The sequence below is a fragment of the Bombina bombina genome, chromosome 3 (genome assembly GCF_027579735.1).
Source record: "Bombina bombina isolate aBomBom1 chromosome 3, aBomBom1.pri, whole genome shotgun sequence".
In the NCBI taxonomy this organism is placed as follows: Eukaryota; Metazoa; Chordata; class Amphibia; order Anura; family Bombinatoridae; genus Bombina; species Bombina bombina.
In genome coordinates this window covers 595152152-595168864 of record NC_069501.1, presented here as the reverse complement: position 1 = coordinate 595168864, position 16713 = coordinate 595152152, and the positions used below count along the sequence as shown (strand labels likewise).

The window sequence follows — 16713 nt, the reverse complement described above, 5'->3', positions numbered from 1 at the left end:
GCCCAAAGGTTATTAACCCTTTGAAAATATATATTACTAATTCAAAAATGAGAATTACGTCACCTATGCTAGGGTTGGAATCAATTTCTGTGCCCAAAACACCATTGCGCCAGGCTAAAAACAATTGCATGTCATGGAGGGGGATCTACCCTGTATAATTCATAGTCAAATCAGTGGCCCAATGGTTATTAACCTTTTGAAAATATCTGTTACTTATTACAAAATGAGAATTACAGCACCAATGTCTGTTCTGTGCCCAAAACACCATTGGGCCAGGCTAAAAACAATTGCATGTCATGGATGGGGATCTACCCGGTACATATTCATAGTGAAATAAGTGGCCCAATCATCATCAACCCTTTGAAAATATTAATTACTTATTAAAAAATGAGAATTAGAGCTCCTATGCCAGTGTTGGCATCAATTTCTGTGCCCAAAACACCATTGGGCCAGGCTAAAAACAATTGCATGTCATGGAGGGAGTTCTACCCTGTATATATTCATAGTGAAATCAGTGGCCCAATGGTTATTAACCCTTTGAAAATATTTGTTACTTATTCAAAAATGAATATTATGTCACCTACGCCAGGGTTGACATCGATTGCTGTGCCCAAAACACCATTGAGCCAGGCTAAAAACAATTGCATGTCATGGAGGGGGATCTACCCTGTATAATTCATAGTCAAATCAGTGGCCCAATAGTTATAAATGTTACTTATTCAAAATAGTAATATTTGTATTGGTGCCAGTATATGCCCTTTTTTCCAGTTTGTATATTCAATTGTTGTATAAAGGGATTCCACCTCTGTGTAACTACATTATATGAATCATATTATTATTTAAATAAAACCTATATTTTTATTTAAAAGTCAATTTAAAGCAGTCTGACAAAAAAAATGAATAAGAAACCAACTTCCATGAATAAGAAACAGAATTTCACGAATAAGAAGCAGCTTGAATAAGAAACCAACTTCCTTGTCGTCATTGTTGTAGCAGTAACCTAAGTGCTAAAGCAATTTAGCAAAACAATTGTCAATGCATAAAAATTGCACTTCTAAAATAATTATTTTCGCTGTTTTTTAGCACAACACGAATCTAAAACACTGTAACCCCTGTAAAACAAACTAGTATCATAGCAGCGCGCGAATTTACCCGGGAATCTTCAAAACACTATTTTTTAATCCTCCAATCGCATAAGAAATTTACAATCCCGCGAGATTTTTACATCAAAGGTTTACTTTTGTCGGGGAGACCGCCATTGGCAGTGGAGCACGCATCCTGACGTGATCTCTCGGTTCACCCTGAAACACTTTTCTTTCCTTTTGTGATTACAATGTCTCGCTATCTAAGGCCCCCAAATACGTCTCTCTTTGTTCGAAACGTGGCGGACGATATCAGGTAATAAGTCTAGTGCTGACCGCATGGTACATGTGGGGAAATAGGCGGGGATACGCGAAATCATGGCCTAATCACGGTGCATGTGAGAAAGGGTCCGGCCTCGCCGCTTTCTGCGAGAATGAATGGAACACCTAACCAGTGTGTTTCAGAAATAAGGGCGACTCGGCCCTGTTAAACCTGCGTGAGGAAAGGGGAGACGCGGCTTTTTGTATACTGTGTATTTGAAGGAGTTACTTGTCCTTATCGGTGTATGTTTGAGTGGGAGACCTGGCCCCCTCTGCGTGTTTGAAAGGGAACCCGCCTCAGTATTAGTGTAGGTTTGAAGGGCAGACCTTTGAGAAAACTGTGTGTGTGAGAGAAGGGAGCACCAGCACTTTATATGTGTGAGCATTATCACCATTGCGTGTTTGAAGGAGCGATTTATTCTCTAATATGTGAGAGGAGACCCAGCTGCCTCATCATTGCTGTTTGTATGTGTGTGCACCGTTTTGACTTACACTACCGTAAGTACCAAAACGGTTTCTTCTGCTTTTCATTTAATGGAATATTAAACCCACTTTTTTTTCTCTTTCATAATTCTGATAGAGCATTACATTTTAAGCAACTTTCTAATTTACTCCTATTTTTATTCTCTTGGTTTCTTTATTTGAAAAAGTAGGAACATAAGCTAAGGAGCTAGACCATTTTTGGTTCAGCACCCTGCTGGCGTTTGCTGATTGGTGGCTACATTTAGCCACCAATAAGCAAGTGCAACTCAGGTTCTGAACCAAAAAGGGGTTGGCTTTTAAGCATACATTCTTGCTTTTCAAATAAAGATACCAAGGGAAGGAAGACAAATTTTATAATAGGAGTAAATTATAAAGTTGCTTACAATTGCATGCTCTATCCAAATCATGAAACTTCCCTTTTGATTTAAGGGTCTCTTTAAGCGTTGCATTGTAAACTATTTGCATATTAAATGTTTTAAAGTGAATGTAAACTTTCATTAATTAGTGCCCAGTTTTTAAAAATACTATTAGACAGGGGCACTTTCATTCATGAAAGTTTACATTGCAGCTTATTTTTACAAATACTTAACTTTCTCTTCATGACGAAGCCAGCTTCTTCCAATCATAGCTTCCCCCCGAGCGTCCATCTTGTGAGGCCACGCCGTGATTGGAGGAAGCTGGTTTAGTCATTGCTGTGTGGGTACAGCGTGAGAAGCGGGTGGGCGATCGCCGATCTGGCTTTCCTGAAGAGAAAGGTAAGTATTTGTAAAAATACGCTGCAATGTAAACTTTCATGAATGAAAGTGCACCTATTTTAATAATATTTTTAAAAAACTGCTCTAATTCACGAAACTTTACATTCACTTTAAAGGGCCATGAAACCCACATTTTTTTCTTTCATAATTTAGAAAGAGAATGCAATTTTAAACATTTTTCTAATTTACTTATGTTATCTAATTTGTTTTATTATCAATATTCTTTGCTGAAAAGCATATCTTGATATGCTCAGTAGCTGCGGATTGGTTGCTGCACATAGAAGCCTTGTGCGATTGGCTCACCATGTGCATTGCTTTTTCTTCAACTAAGGATATCTAAAAAAAAAAAAGCAAAATAAATAATAGAAGTAAATTGTAATGTTTAAATTTCTATTCTCTATCTGAATCATGAAAGAAAGATTTGGGGTTTAATGGCCCTTTAAGTATCTAGGATTTTGTAGTTTGCTCTTCAGGGTTGCACCTATAGAACTGCCTTGTGAATATTTCCTATGCTTTAGCCAGTTACAGCCAAATGTAAGTGAGCTGTTTGACTGCTCAAAGCAATCATTGCATAGCTTGTAGTTGGATCAAGTAAACATTTTACTGAAAGGGACAGAAAGCACTGCGATTGTATTGTAAAATGTTTATTAAGCAATGTTTCATTATTTTGGCCCTTTTCCTTAAGGGGACCTGAAACCCAAAAATGTTCTTCCATGATTTAGGTAGAACATACAACTTTCCAGTTTACTGCTATTATCAAATTTACTTTATTCAATTGGTGTAATTTGCTGAAGGAACAGCAATGCACTACTGGTTTCTAACTGAACACGTGAGTGAGCCAATGACAATCTGTATTTATGACAGCCACCAATCGGCAGCTAGAACTTAGGGTCTTTGATGTTTCTGAACTTACCAAGATAAACCTTTTAGCAAATTAAATAGAAGTAAATTAGAAAGTTGTTTAAAATTGTATGCTGTCTAATCATGACTTTACTGTCCCTTTGACTCTAGGATTTACCATAGCTAAAAATAAATTGGAGTTTAAGTCAGTTAGTTAAAAAAAATAAAAAATTCTAAACTCGCCTTGGCTACCACTGCACCTTGCTAAACACAGTGGCTCCTTCCACCCACGGCGCTGCATGCTCCTTCAATTAGGTGACGTTTGCACCTTTAAACCAATAGCTGTGCGTGTCAGCTGACCGTATTCTGTATGTTAGCACGGCTATTTTTGTGTATTGCTTCTTTGAAGACATAATTTGTGTCATATTAGACACTGGTGACTGAGGTGTGCTTACTTATGCCAGCATATGTGCACTAGAGGAAAAGGTAATTTTAGTAAAAGCATTTTTGCTAATGGAAGTGTGTGTGTGTTTAATATATAATCTCCAGTAACATTGTTGTTTAGACGAGGGTTTCTTTAAGTAGATGCTTAGAATAATCCAAAAGGTTTGGATCCAGAAGTAAAATGCTAGAAGCTTTGGCTCTTGGAGTTGGTCGATCATTGGTATGTATAATGAAAAGTACAAAATACAATTTGAAAAACTAAACTACAGAAAAATTCTCTTAAATATATATACTGTATATTAAAACTATTTGTTAAAGATTTTATGGGTGGTGTCTGATTATGTTTGCTTTTGAAGGTTACGGGGTATGGAGGAACTAGGGATGGATCATCACTCATAGTGAGGTGAAGAACATGTTCTTGCCCACTGGCTGTGCATGGTGTGTGTTGCTCATATAACATAGAACTGTTTAGTAACCCTTTTTAATCAGTTTGGTGTTTGAGTCTAGTTTTGTGTAGTGAAAGAGGCAAAAACACAACAGGATTCCTCCTCTGACAGTTAACTCAGTGCGTTTATGAGGAGCTAGATCTTTTTGTTCATGAAAGAGGATGGCTTGGTTTCGCTGTGTTTGCAAAAATATAAATATAGTCTTTTGAATTTTTATTCTTTCTTACAATTCCTCATACAGCATTGTGCTATATTTTAAAGGGAGATGAAACGCAAGTTATTTTTTCATGATTCAGATAGAACATACAATTTTAAACTTTATTTACTTCTATTAACAAATTTTTCTTCTTGTTGTCCCTTATTGAAAAAGCAGGAAGGTAAGTTCAGGAGTGTGCATGCCTTTGCAGCACTACATGGCAGCAGTTATGTACTGCTCCAGACATGTGCACGCTACCTATCTAGATATCTCTTCAACAAAGAATATTCAAGAGAATTTAGCAAATTTGATAAATGTAAATTGGTTGAAGTGTTCTTTATCTGAATCATGAAAGATAGATATATATTTTTTTTTAATTTCATGTCCCTTTTTAATAGTATGTATAACATGTCTTAATCCCTTCTCACTAATTACAGGTCTGAAGACTTGCGTCGAGAGTTTGGTCGGTATGGTCCTATTGTTGACGTTTATGTTCCACTTGATTTTTATACTCGTCTCCCCAGAGGATTTGCCTATGTTCAATATCCTTTCTTTCTTCATTCGACTTGTTGGTGAGGGAAGTTGAAGTTTGCAAATAAAGATTGTGAGGTAACCGCAAGTGAAATGAATTGCTTTGCTATGTTTTTATGTTAATATTGTTGCAGTACATTGCAAAGTAATTCTAATACTGTTACACTCTTCTGCAAGGAAACAAGTGTCCCACAAAATAAAACTTGACTGCATTTTTTTTTCTCTCGCATTTTATATCATCCATTCACAAGAAATAATTTGTGTACTGTAAATGGTTTGGGTATAGCTTTTAATGTGAGGGTTTTTATTATAAATTCTTTCCCCTAATTCTGCTGTCCTCTGTTATTACCTCAGAGATTGTAAAGATGTACACTTATGGCGAAACCACAGACAAAGCTTGAAAGAACCATTTAGAGTAGAATCCATCTGTTAAGACAAGTAGACAAACCAAAGACATCTTAATGATCAGGCATCAAGAGAAAAGGGAAATTGTGGTAAAAGAGTAAAGCAAAGCTGGAAGAAGGACAATCCATAATAGGAGTCAAAGCTTCGGTTTATCTACAAAAGGGGGAAAGTTATTTTTGAAAGTTAAAGATAAAGCCATCTGTCATTATTGGCAAGCACCTCATGACAAGTCCTTCTGACAAGCTCTTAGAATTAAAGGTCAAGATGACGAATGAATGATGGCCAAGATTAAAGGAATCATGTCTGATGTATCCTACCAATGATGTTTACCAGCGTCTGTAAGTACGCAATTTGATCATGGCATGGGCTCATTTGGGTGAGATCTCTAGGAATTTTTTCTGGGCCTTTATTACCTGTTTATTCCTGCAGATATTTGATACTGATCAGCATGTATTGACAGTCACTTGCTGCATTGAAGCTCCAGGGTTAGTTTTATTTAAAGGGACATATTTGAAATGTACAATAGGACATTTCAATTTCACAAAAACATTTTTGTAATGTGCTTAAATTTGCAAAAATGCCTTTTTAAAATAAGATATTTGAGCAGCCATTAAATTTACTTTCCCTTTTTAAGGTGACCTCAGTCCTTTCTCTTCCTATGTGAGGTGCTAATGTCTGTAAATAATTAAAGGAAAGGTTTGCTGTGTTTTATAAACATAGCATGTCAATATAGTACTTTTAAAGGGTCATAAGTGATCACTAAAACAAGTGCTACTTGAAAAGTAAACACATATACTTTAACGCCAGTTTTTACTAGCAGCAGCACGATCCATTACCCCCAACAGTTGATATCCACATGTATTTATACTGCATTTGCTGTGGGGTACACCTAGCTTGTCACTTTTCCCTTCTCCGCAAAATAATAATGGGTTGCCACATGGTGTTAAGTAGAAAGTGGTAACATGGCATTATGATGTCATTGTTTGCTATGTAGCAGTACCAGACTGCAAAATAAAACACCATGGAGATTTCACCAGAAAGTTTTTGCTTGAAATCCAACAAAACATTAAACATCTGGCCTCAAACTTAGTCTTCAAGGGATATTCACAGGACATGATTTGGGCAGAGTTTGACATCCCATTAGCCATTATTCCTTACATTTTACAGGGACATGAAACAAAATAAATATTTTCATGATTCAGACATAGCATCTAATTTGCTTTGTTCATGGTGTTCTTTTTAAATACCATACCTAGGTAAGTAGCGTGCACTTGTCTGGTGCACTACTTGGCAGGAAACACTGATATTGCTCTTACAAGTGCATACCATTTTTGCAAAACTGCCATTGTATAGTTCACAGGTGTCCATTCTCAATCCTCCTTACTGAATCATGATAGAAAATGTTGTAGGTTTCTTGTCCCTTTTTTAATTATGGCATTTAATTATTAGATTACACATACCCATTCTTCAAAAACTTTTGCCTGGCCCCTAACAATATGTAGCTGTCAAGTATGAATCTCCCAGGCCACCTAGTTGACCCCTTCTTTCCTTTAGGACGTTCTATGCCGTCCTAAGTATACTGGGCTTTAATGCCCTTAGGGTGGCATAGAAGCTCCTGGACTTTTGGCTGTTCTGAAGCCAAACTTATTTGTTTATCTTTTGTTTATAAGAAATTAGCTCTACTATAGTATTTAGATTTTACATTTGGTTTTATATGCCTAAAAGGTATATTTTAACCATTGTGTTTAGGGTTTGTGTGGGTTTTTTTTTTTTTGTGTGGGTGTTTATAGTTTGCTTTATTATTTATTTATTTTTTGCCAAAGTTACCACCTCAACTTTTATGTTTAAAAATAACTAAGTTTTTGTCAAGTACCTTAACGGCTAGCACATTTGAAGATGTTCGTGATGCAGAGGATGCTTTGCATAACTTGGACAAGAAGTGGATATGTGGTCGTCATATTGAGATTCAGTTTGCTCAAGGAGATCGTAAAAGTGAGTTACACTATTGTATTTCCAGTTTATTGGGTTATTTTAGATTATACCAACATACTGGTTTGTATATTTAGCATTCCTTTTCTTAGTTTGTGATTTACTTTTTACATTTACTAAAGTAAATGTAGTTATTAATGTTACATAATTCTGTACTTTAAAAGTAGGTTTAGGCTGGGACACCCACTGAAATGCAGCAAAAAGCAGCCCCCCCCCCCCCCCCTTTGCATATGAAAGAATCTTTACACAAACAGAAGAAAGCTGGAGTAGGTAGACAACAGCCTACTTCTAAAACTTTGGGGCTTGGTTAGGAGTCTGGGTTATTTAAAAAAATAAGCAAAATTATAAATTTAAAAAAAAAACCTATGGGCTTTATGTATGGATCATCTACAAAACATTTATGAAATGTCCCTTTAATATACTTTGACTTTTTTGCCTGTTTCTAAGCCCCTACAGGTAGCCCCTTATCTCAGTGCTTATTAGCTTTTTAAATCTCGCTCAACAGCCAGGCATTGCTAGTTCATGTGTGACATTTAGATATTGTTGTGCTCACTACAGTGGAAAATAATGGTTATACAAGAACAAGCACTAATGCAAGTTTGTGAAAAGCACTGAAATAAGGGGGCAGTCTGCGGGGGGCTTAGAGGAGGTAATCACTGAGGTATAAAGTATATTAATATAATGTTAAGGGTTTAAATTAACAAATTTTAAAATGTTAAAGGGATATGATAGAGCATGCTTTAAGGAACTTTCTATAGCTGATTGGTAGCTACAAAGACCATCACCCAGTAATTCAAATAGGTTGGGGGAACAGCATACATCCAATATTAGGCAGGTACGGAATACAAAACTGCCACATACCACTGAATCACAAAATTATCCAAGCTTTGCTGTAAAAAGGACCTATGTTAAATTCATGCAGGGTCAATAGTATACACACAAAATTTCAGGCCTACTATAGACTCTTAGTCTAAGCAATCGCATAGAAGTTTGAGTTTTTTAATATATATTATTCCAAGTTTACTCCCATCGTGCAGTGCAATAGTGCCATCATGTGGCCAGTTTAAATATAACATTTTTTCCTTTTTACGCTTTTGCTTAATAGAATGGTTGGTTAAATAAAATATTTATAAAACATACGCAATAAAATCCTATACGTACAAAATTTTAAAAAGAGGATTTTGCATGTTTACCTCACCTACCAAGATAAAAAAAAAATCCGAAACAAGTCCCAGTCAAAGTCCTTATCTAGCCCCCTTAGAGGTTAATGTTTTTGACTTCTGTTTTAATACATTTTCTGTCTCCAACTCTTCTTGGATTGACTTTCTTTTAAGAATTTGAAACCTAAGTTGACTAATATTATGCCCTGCAGTAAGAAAATGTGAGGACAGGTGCATCTTTTTTTGCATCCTTTTTATTAGTTTTGTTCAGTGATCCTCTCACATGCTTCTCTCTTAATTTCCTCTATATAAATAAGGCCACATGGGCATTAGACAAGATAAATAACAAAGGAAGACATGCAAGTTAGATTAACTTTGATCTTAAATTTTGTCCCTTTTGGTGGATGGTAAAAAATTGCCCTTTCTCTTAAGTGTAGTCAGTCCACGGGTCATCCATTACTTATGGAATATATCTCTTCCTAACAGGAAGCTGCAAGAGGATCACCCAGCAGAGCTGCTACATAGCTCCTCACCTCACATGTCATATTCAGTCATTCTCTTGCAGCCTAACTAGATAGGTCGCTGTGAGAAGTCTGTGGTGTTTTTTAACTTAGTTTATTTCTACAATCAAAAGTTTTTTTATTTTAAATGGCACCGGAGTGTGCTGTTTATTCTCAGGCAGCATTAGAAGAAGAATCTGCCTGCGTTTTCTATAATCTTAGCAGACGTAACTAAGATCCACTGGCTGTTCTCATCTGAGGAGTGAGGTAACTTCAGAGAAGGGGAATAGCATGCAGGCCCCCCCTGCAAATGAGGTATGTGCAGTAATTATTTTTCTGAGGAATGGAATTGACTGAGAAAATACTGCTGATACCAATGTAATGTAAGTTCAGCCTTAAATGCAGTGATAGCGACTGGTATTAGGCTGATGAGTGTGTACACTGAATGTATTTTTCTAAGGAATGGAATTGACTCTGAAAATACTGTTAATACTGAAATAATGTATGAGCCTTAACTGCAGTAAAAGCGACTGGTAGCAGGCTTATTAATAACAATTCATAACTTTTCAAATGTATGTTTAAAACGTTTACTGGCATGTTAATCGTTTTTTGTGAGGTACTTGGTGATAAAACTTATTGGGGCATGATTTTTACTACATGGCCATCTTTGTTTTCTGCATAGAAACAGTTTTCTGAGCTTCCCCACTGTTGTAATATGAGTGGGAGGGGCCTATTTTAGCGCTTTTTTGCGCAGTAAAATTTCAGTCACAATCTGTCTACTTCATCCTCCATGATCCAGATCGTCTCTAGAGAGCTCAGGGGTCTTCAAAATTCATTTTGAGGGAGGTAATCAGTCACAGCAGACCTGTGACAGTGTGTTTTTGACTGTGAGAAAAACGTTAATTATTAAATTGTTCCGTTTTTGGGTATTAAGGGGTTAATCATCCATTTGCTGGTGGGTGCAATCCTTTGCTAACTTAATACATTTACTGTGAAAAATTGGTTGCTATAACTATTTTGGTTCATTGTTATTTCAACTGTGACAGCTTTTTGTGCTTCTTAAAGGCACAGTAGCGTTTTTTATATTGCTTGTAAATTTATTTAGAAAAGTATTTCCAAGCTTGCTAGTCTCATTGCTAGTCTGTTTAAACATGTCTGACACAGATAAATCTCTTTGTTCACTATGTTTAAAGGCCAATGTGGAGCCCAATAGAAATGTATGTACTAATTGCATTGATGCTACTTTAAATAAAAGTCAATCTTTACATGTAAAGAAATTATCACCAGACGAGGGGGAAGTTATGCCGACTAACTCTCCTCACGTGTCAGTACCTTCGCCTCCCGCTCAGGAGGTGCGTGATTTTGTGGCGCCAAGTACATCAGGGAGGCCCTTACAAATCACTTTGCAAGACATGGCTACTGTTATGACAGAAGTATTATCTAAATTGCCAGAATTTAAGAGGCAAGCGCGATAGCTCTGGGTTAAGGACAGAGCGTGCGGATGAGGTGAGAGCCATGTCAGATACTGCGTCACAGTTTGCAGAACGTGAAGACGGAGAGCTTCATTCTGTGGGTGACGGATCTGATCCAGGGAGACTGGATTCAGAGATTTCTAATTTTAAATTTAAGCTTGAGAACCTCCGCATATTGCTAGGGGAGGTATTAGCGGCTCTGAATGATTGTAACACGGTTGCAATTCCAGAAAAATTATGTAGGTTGGATAGATACTATGCGCTACCGGTGTGTACTGACCTGTTTCCTATACCTAAAAGGCTTACAGAGATTATTAGCAAGGAGTGGGATAGACCTGGTGTGCCCTTTTCCCCTCCTCCCATATTTAGGAAAATGTTTCCTATAGACGCCACCACACGAGACTTATGGCAGACAGTCCCTAAGGTGGAGGGAGCAGTTTCTACTTTAGCTAAGCGTACCACTATCCCGGTGGAGGATAGTTGTGCCTTTTCAGATCCAATGGATAAGAAATTAGAGGGTTACCTTAAGAAAATGTTTGTTCAACAAGGTTTTATCTTACAGCCCCTTGCATGCATTGCGCCTGTCACTCCTGCGGCGGCATTCTGGTTTGAGTCTCTGGAAGAGGCCATTCGCACAGCTCCATTGGATGACATTATGAACAAGCTTAAAACACTTAAGCTAGCTAACGCATTTGTTTCTGATGCCGTCGTACATTTAACCAAACTTATGGCTAAGAACTCCGGATTCGCCATCCAAGCGCGCAGAGCGCTATGGCTTAAATCCTGGTCAGCTGACGTGACTTCTAAATCTAAATTGCTTAATATTCCTTTCAAAGGGCAGACCTTATTCGGGCCCGGCTTGAAAGAAATTATAGCTGACATTACGGGAGGTAAGGGCCATGCTCTACCTCAGGACAGGGCCAAATCAAAGGCCAAACAGTCTAATTTTCGTGCCTTTCGTAACTTCAAGGCTGGAGCAGCATCAACTTCCTCCGCTCCAAAACAGGAAGGAGCTGTTGCTCGTTACAGGCAGGGCTGGAAAGTTAACCAGTCCTGGAACAAGGGCAAGCGGGCCAAGAAACCTGCTGCTGCCTCCAAGACAGCATGAAGAGAGGGCCCCCTATCCGGAAACGGATCTAGTGGGGGGCAGACTTTCTCTCTGCACCCAGGCTTGGGCAAGAGATGTCCAGGATCCCTGGGCGTTGGAGATCATATCTCAGGGATATCTCCTGGACTTCAAAACTTCTCCTCCACGAGGGAGATTTCATCTTTCAAGGTTATCAGCAAACCAAATAAAGAGGCGTTTCTACGCTGTGTAAAAGACCTTTTACTAATGGGGGTGATCCACCCAGTTCCGCGGACGGAACACGGGCAGGGATTCTATTCAAATCTATTTGTGGTTCCCAAGAAAGAGGGAACCTTCAGACCAATCTTGGACTTAAAATCCTAAACAAATTCCTAAGAGTTCCATCATTCAAAATGGAAACTATTCGAACCATCCTTCCCATGATCCAAGAGGGTCAGTACATGACCACAGTGGATTTAAAGGATGCCTACCTTCACATACCGATTCACAAGGATCATTATCGGTACCTAAGATTTGCTTTCCTAGACAGGCATTACCAGTTTGTAGCTCTTCCCTTCGGATTAGCTACGGCTCCAAGAATCTTTACAAAAGTTCTGGGCTCACTTATGGCGGTACTAAGACCGCGAGGCATAGCGGTGACTCCGTACCTAGACGACATTCTGATACAAGCGTCAAGTTTTCAAACTGCCAAGTCTCATACAGAGATAGTTCTGGCATTTCTGAGGTCGCATGGGTGGAAGGTGAACGTGGAAAAGAGTTCTCTATTACCACTTACAAGAGTTCCCTTTCTAGGGACTCTTATAGATTCTGTAGAGATGAAAATTTACCTGACAGAGGCCAGGTTATTAAAACTTCTAAATGCTTGCCGTGTCCTTCATTCCATTCCACACCCGTCAGTAGCTCAGTGCATGGAAGTAATCGGCTTAATGGTAGCAGCAATGGACATAGTACCATTTGCGTGCCTGCATCTCAGACCGCTGCAATTGTGCATTCTAAATCAGTGGAACGGGGATTACTCAGATTTGTCCCCCCCCTACTAAGTCTGGATCAAGAGACCAGAGATTCTCTTCTATGGTGGCTCTCTCGGCCACATCTGTCCAAGGGGATGACCTTTCGCAGGCCAGATTGGATGATTGTAACAACAGACGCCAGCCTTCTAGGCTGGGGCGCAGTCTGGAACTCCCTGAAAGCTCAGGGATTATGGACTCAGGAGGAGAAACTCCTCCCAATAAATATTCTGGAATTAAGAGCAATATTCAATGCTCTCCTAGCTTGGCCTCAGTTAGCAACTCTGAGGTTCATCAGATTTCAGTCGGACAACATCACGACTGTGGCTTACATCAACCATCAAGGGGGAACCAGAAGTTCCCTAGCGATGTTGGCAGTCTCAAAGATAATTCGCTGGGCAGAGTCTCACTCTTACCACCTGTCAGCGATTTACATCCCAGGCGTAGAGAACTGGGAGGCGGATTTTCTAAGTCGCCAGACTTTTCATCCGGGGGAGTGGGAACTTCATCCGGAGGTCTTTGCTCAGCTGATTCTTCGTTGGGGCAATCCAGATCTGGATCTCATGGCGTCTCGCCAGAACGCCAAGCTTCCTTGTTACGGATCCAGGTCCAGGGACCCGGGAGCGGTGCTGATAGATGCTCTGACAGCCCCTTGGGTCTTCAACATGGCTTATGTGTTTCCACCATTCCCGATGCTTCCTCGTTTGATTGCCAAGATCAAACAGGAGAGAGCTTCGGTGATTCTGATAGCGCCTGCGTGGCCACGCAGGACCTGGTATGCAGACCTAGTGGACATGTCGTCCTGTCCACCGTGGTCTCTGCCTCTGAGACAGGACCTTCTAATTCAGGGTCCTTTCAACCATCCAAATCTAATTTCTCTGAGGCTGACTGCATGGAGATTGAACGCTTGATTCTATCAAAGCGTGGCTTCTCGGAGTCGGTTATTGATACCTTTTAATACAGGCTACGAAGCCTGTTACCAGAAAAATTTACCATAAGATATGGCGTAAATATTTATATTGGTGCGAATCCAAGAGTTACTCATGGAGTAAGGTTAGGATTCCTAGGATATTGTCTTTTCTACAAGTGTTTTTAGAAAAGGGCTTATCTGCTAGTTCGTTAAAGGGACATATTTCTGCTCTGTCTTTTCTTCTACACAAACGTCTGGCTGAAGTTCCAGACGTTCAGGCTTTTTGTCAGGCTTTAACTAGGATTAAGCCTGTGTTTAAGACTGTTGCTCCGCCGTGGAGCTTAAACTTAGTTCTTAATGTTCTTCAAGGCGTTCCATTTGAACCCCTTCATTCCATTGATATCAAGCTGTTATCCTGGAAAGTTTTGTTTTTGATGGCTATTTCCTCGGCTCGAAGAGTCTCTGAGTTAGCTGCCTTACATTGTGATTCTCCTTATCTGATTTTTCATTCAGGCAAGGTAGTTCTGCGTACTAATCCTGGGTTCTTACCTAAGGTAGTTACTAACAGGAATATCAATCAAGAGATTGTTGTTCCATCACTGTGTCCTAACCCTTCTTCAAAGAAGGAACGATTTTTGCATAATTTGGACGTAGTCCGTGCCCTGAAGTTCTATTTGCAGGCAACTAAAGATTCCCTGTTTGTCGTTTACTCTGGACAGAGAAGAGGTCAAAAGGCTTCGGCTACCTCTCTTTTTGGCTTTGTAGCATAATACGTTTAGCCTATGAGACTGCTGGACAGCAGCCTCCTGAAAGGATTACAGCTCATTCTACTAGAGCTGTGGCTTCCACCTGGGCCTTTAAAAATGAGGCCTCTGTTAAACAGATTTGCAAGGCTGCGACTTGGTCTTCGCTTCACACCTTTTCAAAATTTTACAAATTTGACACTTTTGCTTCTTCGGAGGCTATTTTTGGGAGAAAGGTACTTCAGGCAGTGGTTCCTTCTGTTTAATGTTCCTGCCTTGTCCCTCCCTTCATCCGTGTACTTTAGCTTTGGTATTGGTATTCCATAAGTAATGGATGACCCGTGGACTGACTACACTTAACAAGAGAAAACATAATTTATGCTTACCTGATACATTTATTTCTCTTGTAGTGTAGTCAGTCCACGTCCCGCCCTGTCTTTAAGGCAGACCTAAATTTTAATTAAACTCCAGTCACCACTGCACCCTATGGTTTCTCCTTTCTCGTCTGCTTTGGTTGAATGACTGAATATGACATGTGAGGGGAGGAGCTATGTAGCAGCTCTGCTGGGTGATCCTCTTGCAGCTTCCTGTTTGGAAGAGATATATTCCATAAGTAATGGATGACCCGTGGACTGACTACACTACAAGAGAAATAAATTTATCAGGTAAGCATAAATTATGTTTTTTTTATCATGGATTTATAATTTATTGCAGTTTAAACAAGGGAAAAAAAAATCCCGTTCACCTATTGTATGTTGACTGATACCTTTTACTTCTAACAATGTCTGCGTTAAAGGGACGTTATACACCCAAAGAAATATGCGCTATTTAAATAGAGCATTTAAAGAATAGAGTTTGTAATTGACATGTTTAAGCAATTTTGCAGCTAAAACTCCTAAAAATTGTGATCTCACTACATAAGAATACGTTCGTACTAGCTACAGAGTAAAACTTTTCTTCTACAAGAGAAGAGTCCACGGATTTCATCCTTACTTGTGGGATATTATCCTCCTGCTAACAGGAAGTGGCAAAGAGCATCACAGCAGAGCTGTATATATAGCTCCTCCCTTCCCATCCACCCCCAGTCATTCTCTTTGCCTGTGTTATACTAGGAAGACGTAAAGTGAGGTGTTAGTTTTAATTTCTAAAATCAAGAAGGTTTTTTTATTTTAAATGGTACCGGTGTGTACCATTTTATGCAGGGGGATATGGAAGATTTCTGCCCTGAGGTGGATTATCTTAGCAGCTGTAACTAAGATCCATTTTGGTTCCCACAGAACTTCTGAAGGTAGTATAAGAGATCTTCAGTGTGGAGACCGGTGTCATGCTACAAGCAGCATTGAGGTATGTTCAGGCCTTTATTCTGAGGAGACTTTGTGTATCAGACCTGGCTGACATTTATTTCCCTACTAGGGAAGGGCTAAGCAGTAGACCTAGAGACAGAGGGTATTACTGGTAACCTGTATGTATTATTTGACTTGATACTGGGCTTTATTCATATTGCAGCATATATCCGGTGCAATTACAGACACACTGGGAGAGGCAGCTTAACGGTTTGAGTTTTTATTAGTATAAGAATTAGCAAACTTTTACATAAACTGGTTTTGTATGATTATGTTTGGGGACCACATGGTTTTTTGCTGAACCGCTTCCCATGCGGTTTTATAGTATGAGGTAAACATCGGGGCCTGTTTTCGCACGCTCAGACGCACAGTTCATCTGGCTGTGAAGGCAGCAGGCATTTGCTCCGGATGGGTGTACACTGATGTCCTGTTAATCGGATTGTTAGCAAGTCCTTTTGCGGTTCCCTGGGGGCAGGTAGGAGCCACAGCAGAGCTGTGGCGGGGTGCAGGGGTCGTTTTTTGAAATCGAAGGCATTTTTTGTTATAAAGAACGTTTAGAGTTTAATTTTGCCCTTTTGCCTCAGGGTGCAATTATTTTTGGCACTATGGTGTATGTGTATCTAATTAGCGTTTTTAACGTTTTTTTAGGCAGTTTGAAAAAATTGTGCGCTTTTTTTTTTCTATTCATTAAAGGCGCAGTACACGTTTTTCAAAAAAATTGTTTAATTCAATAAATAAAGTGTTTAACGACTACTATGGTTATTACTAGTCTGTTCAACATGTCTGACATTGAGAAAACTCATTGCTCTGTTTTGAAGCCATTGTGGAACCCCCTCTTACATTGTGTACCTCTTGTACTGAAAGGGCCTTACATTGTAAAAAGCATATTTTAGGTGAAGTAAGTGTGCCTAAGGATGATTCTCAGTCTGAAGAGAATCGGGATATGCCATCCAATTCTCCCCACGTGTCACAACCTCTAACGCCCACACAAGCAACGCC

General features: G+C 39.2%; 1 protein-coding gene across 1 annotated transcript in view; it reads left to right on the top strand.

Annotated features, from left to right (window-relative positions):
• Nucleotides 1-1243: 1243 nt before the first annotated feature.
• The window catches only part of SRSF10 (serine and arginine rich splicing factor 10), a 73591-nt gene continuing 58121 nt past the window's right edge, over nt 1244-16713 (top strand). The window contains exons 1-3 of the mRNA XM_053707174.1: nt 1244-1398; nt 5005-5111; nt 7394-7495. Of these exons, the coding sequence (XP_053563149.1) occupies nt 1334-1398; nt 5005-5111; nt 7394-7495 (274 nt within the window). The 5' untranslated portion in view covers nt 1244-1333. The remainder of the gene's footprint in view (nt 1399-5004; nt 5112-7393; nt 7496-16713) is intronic.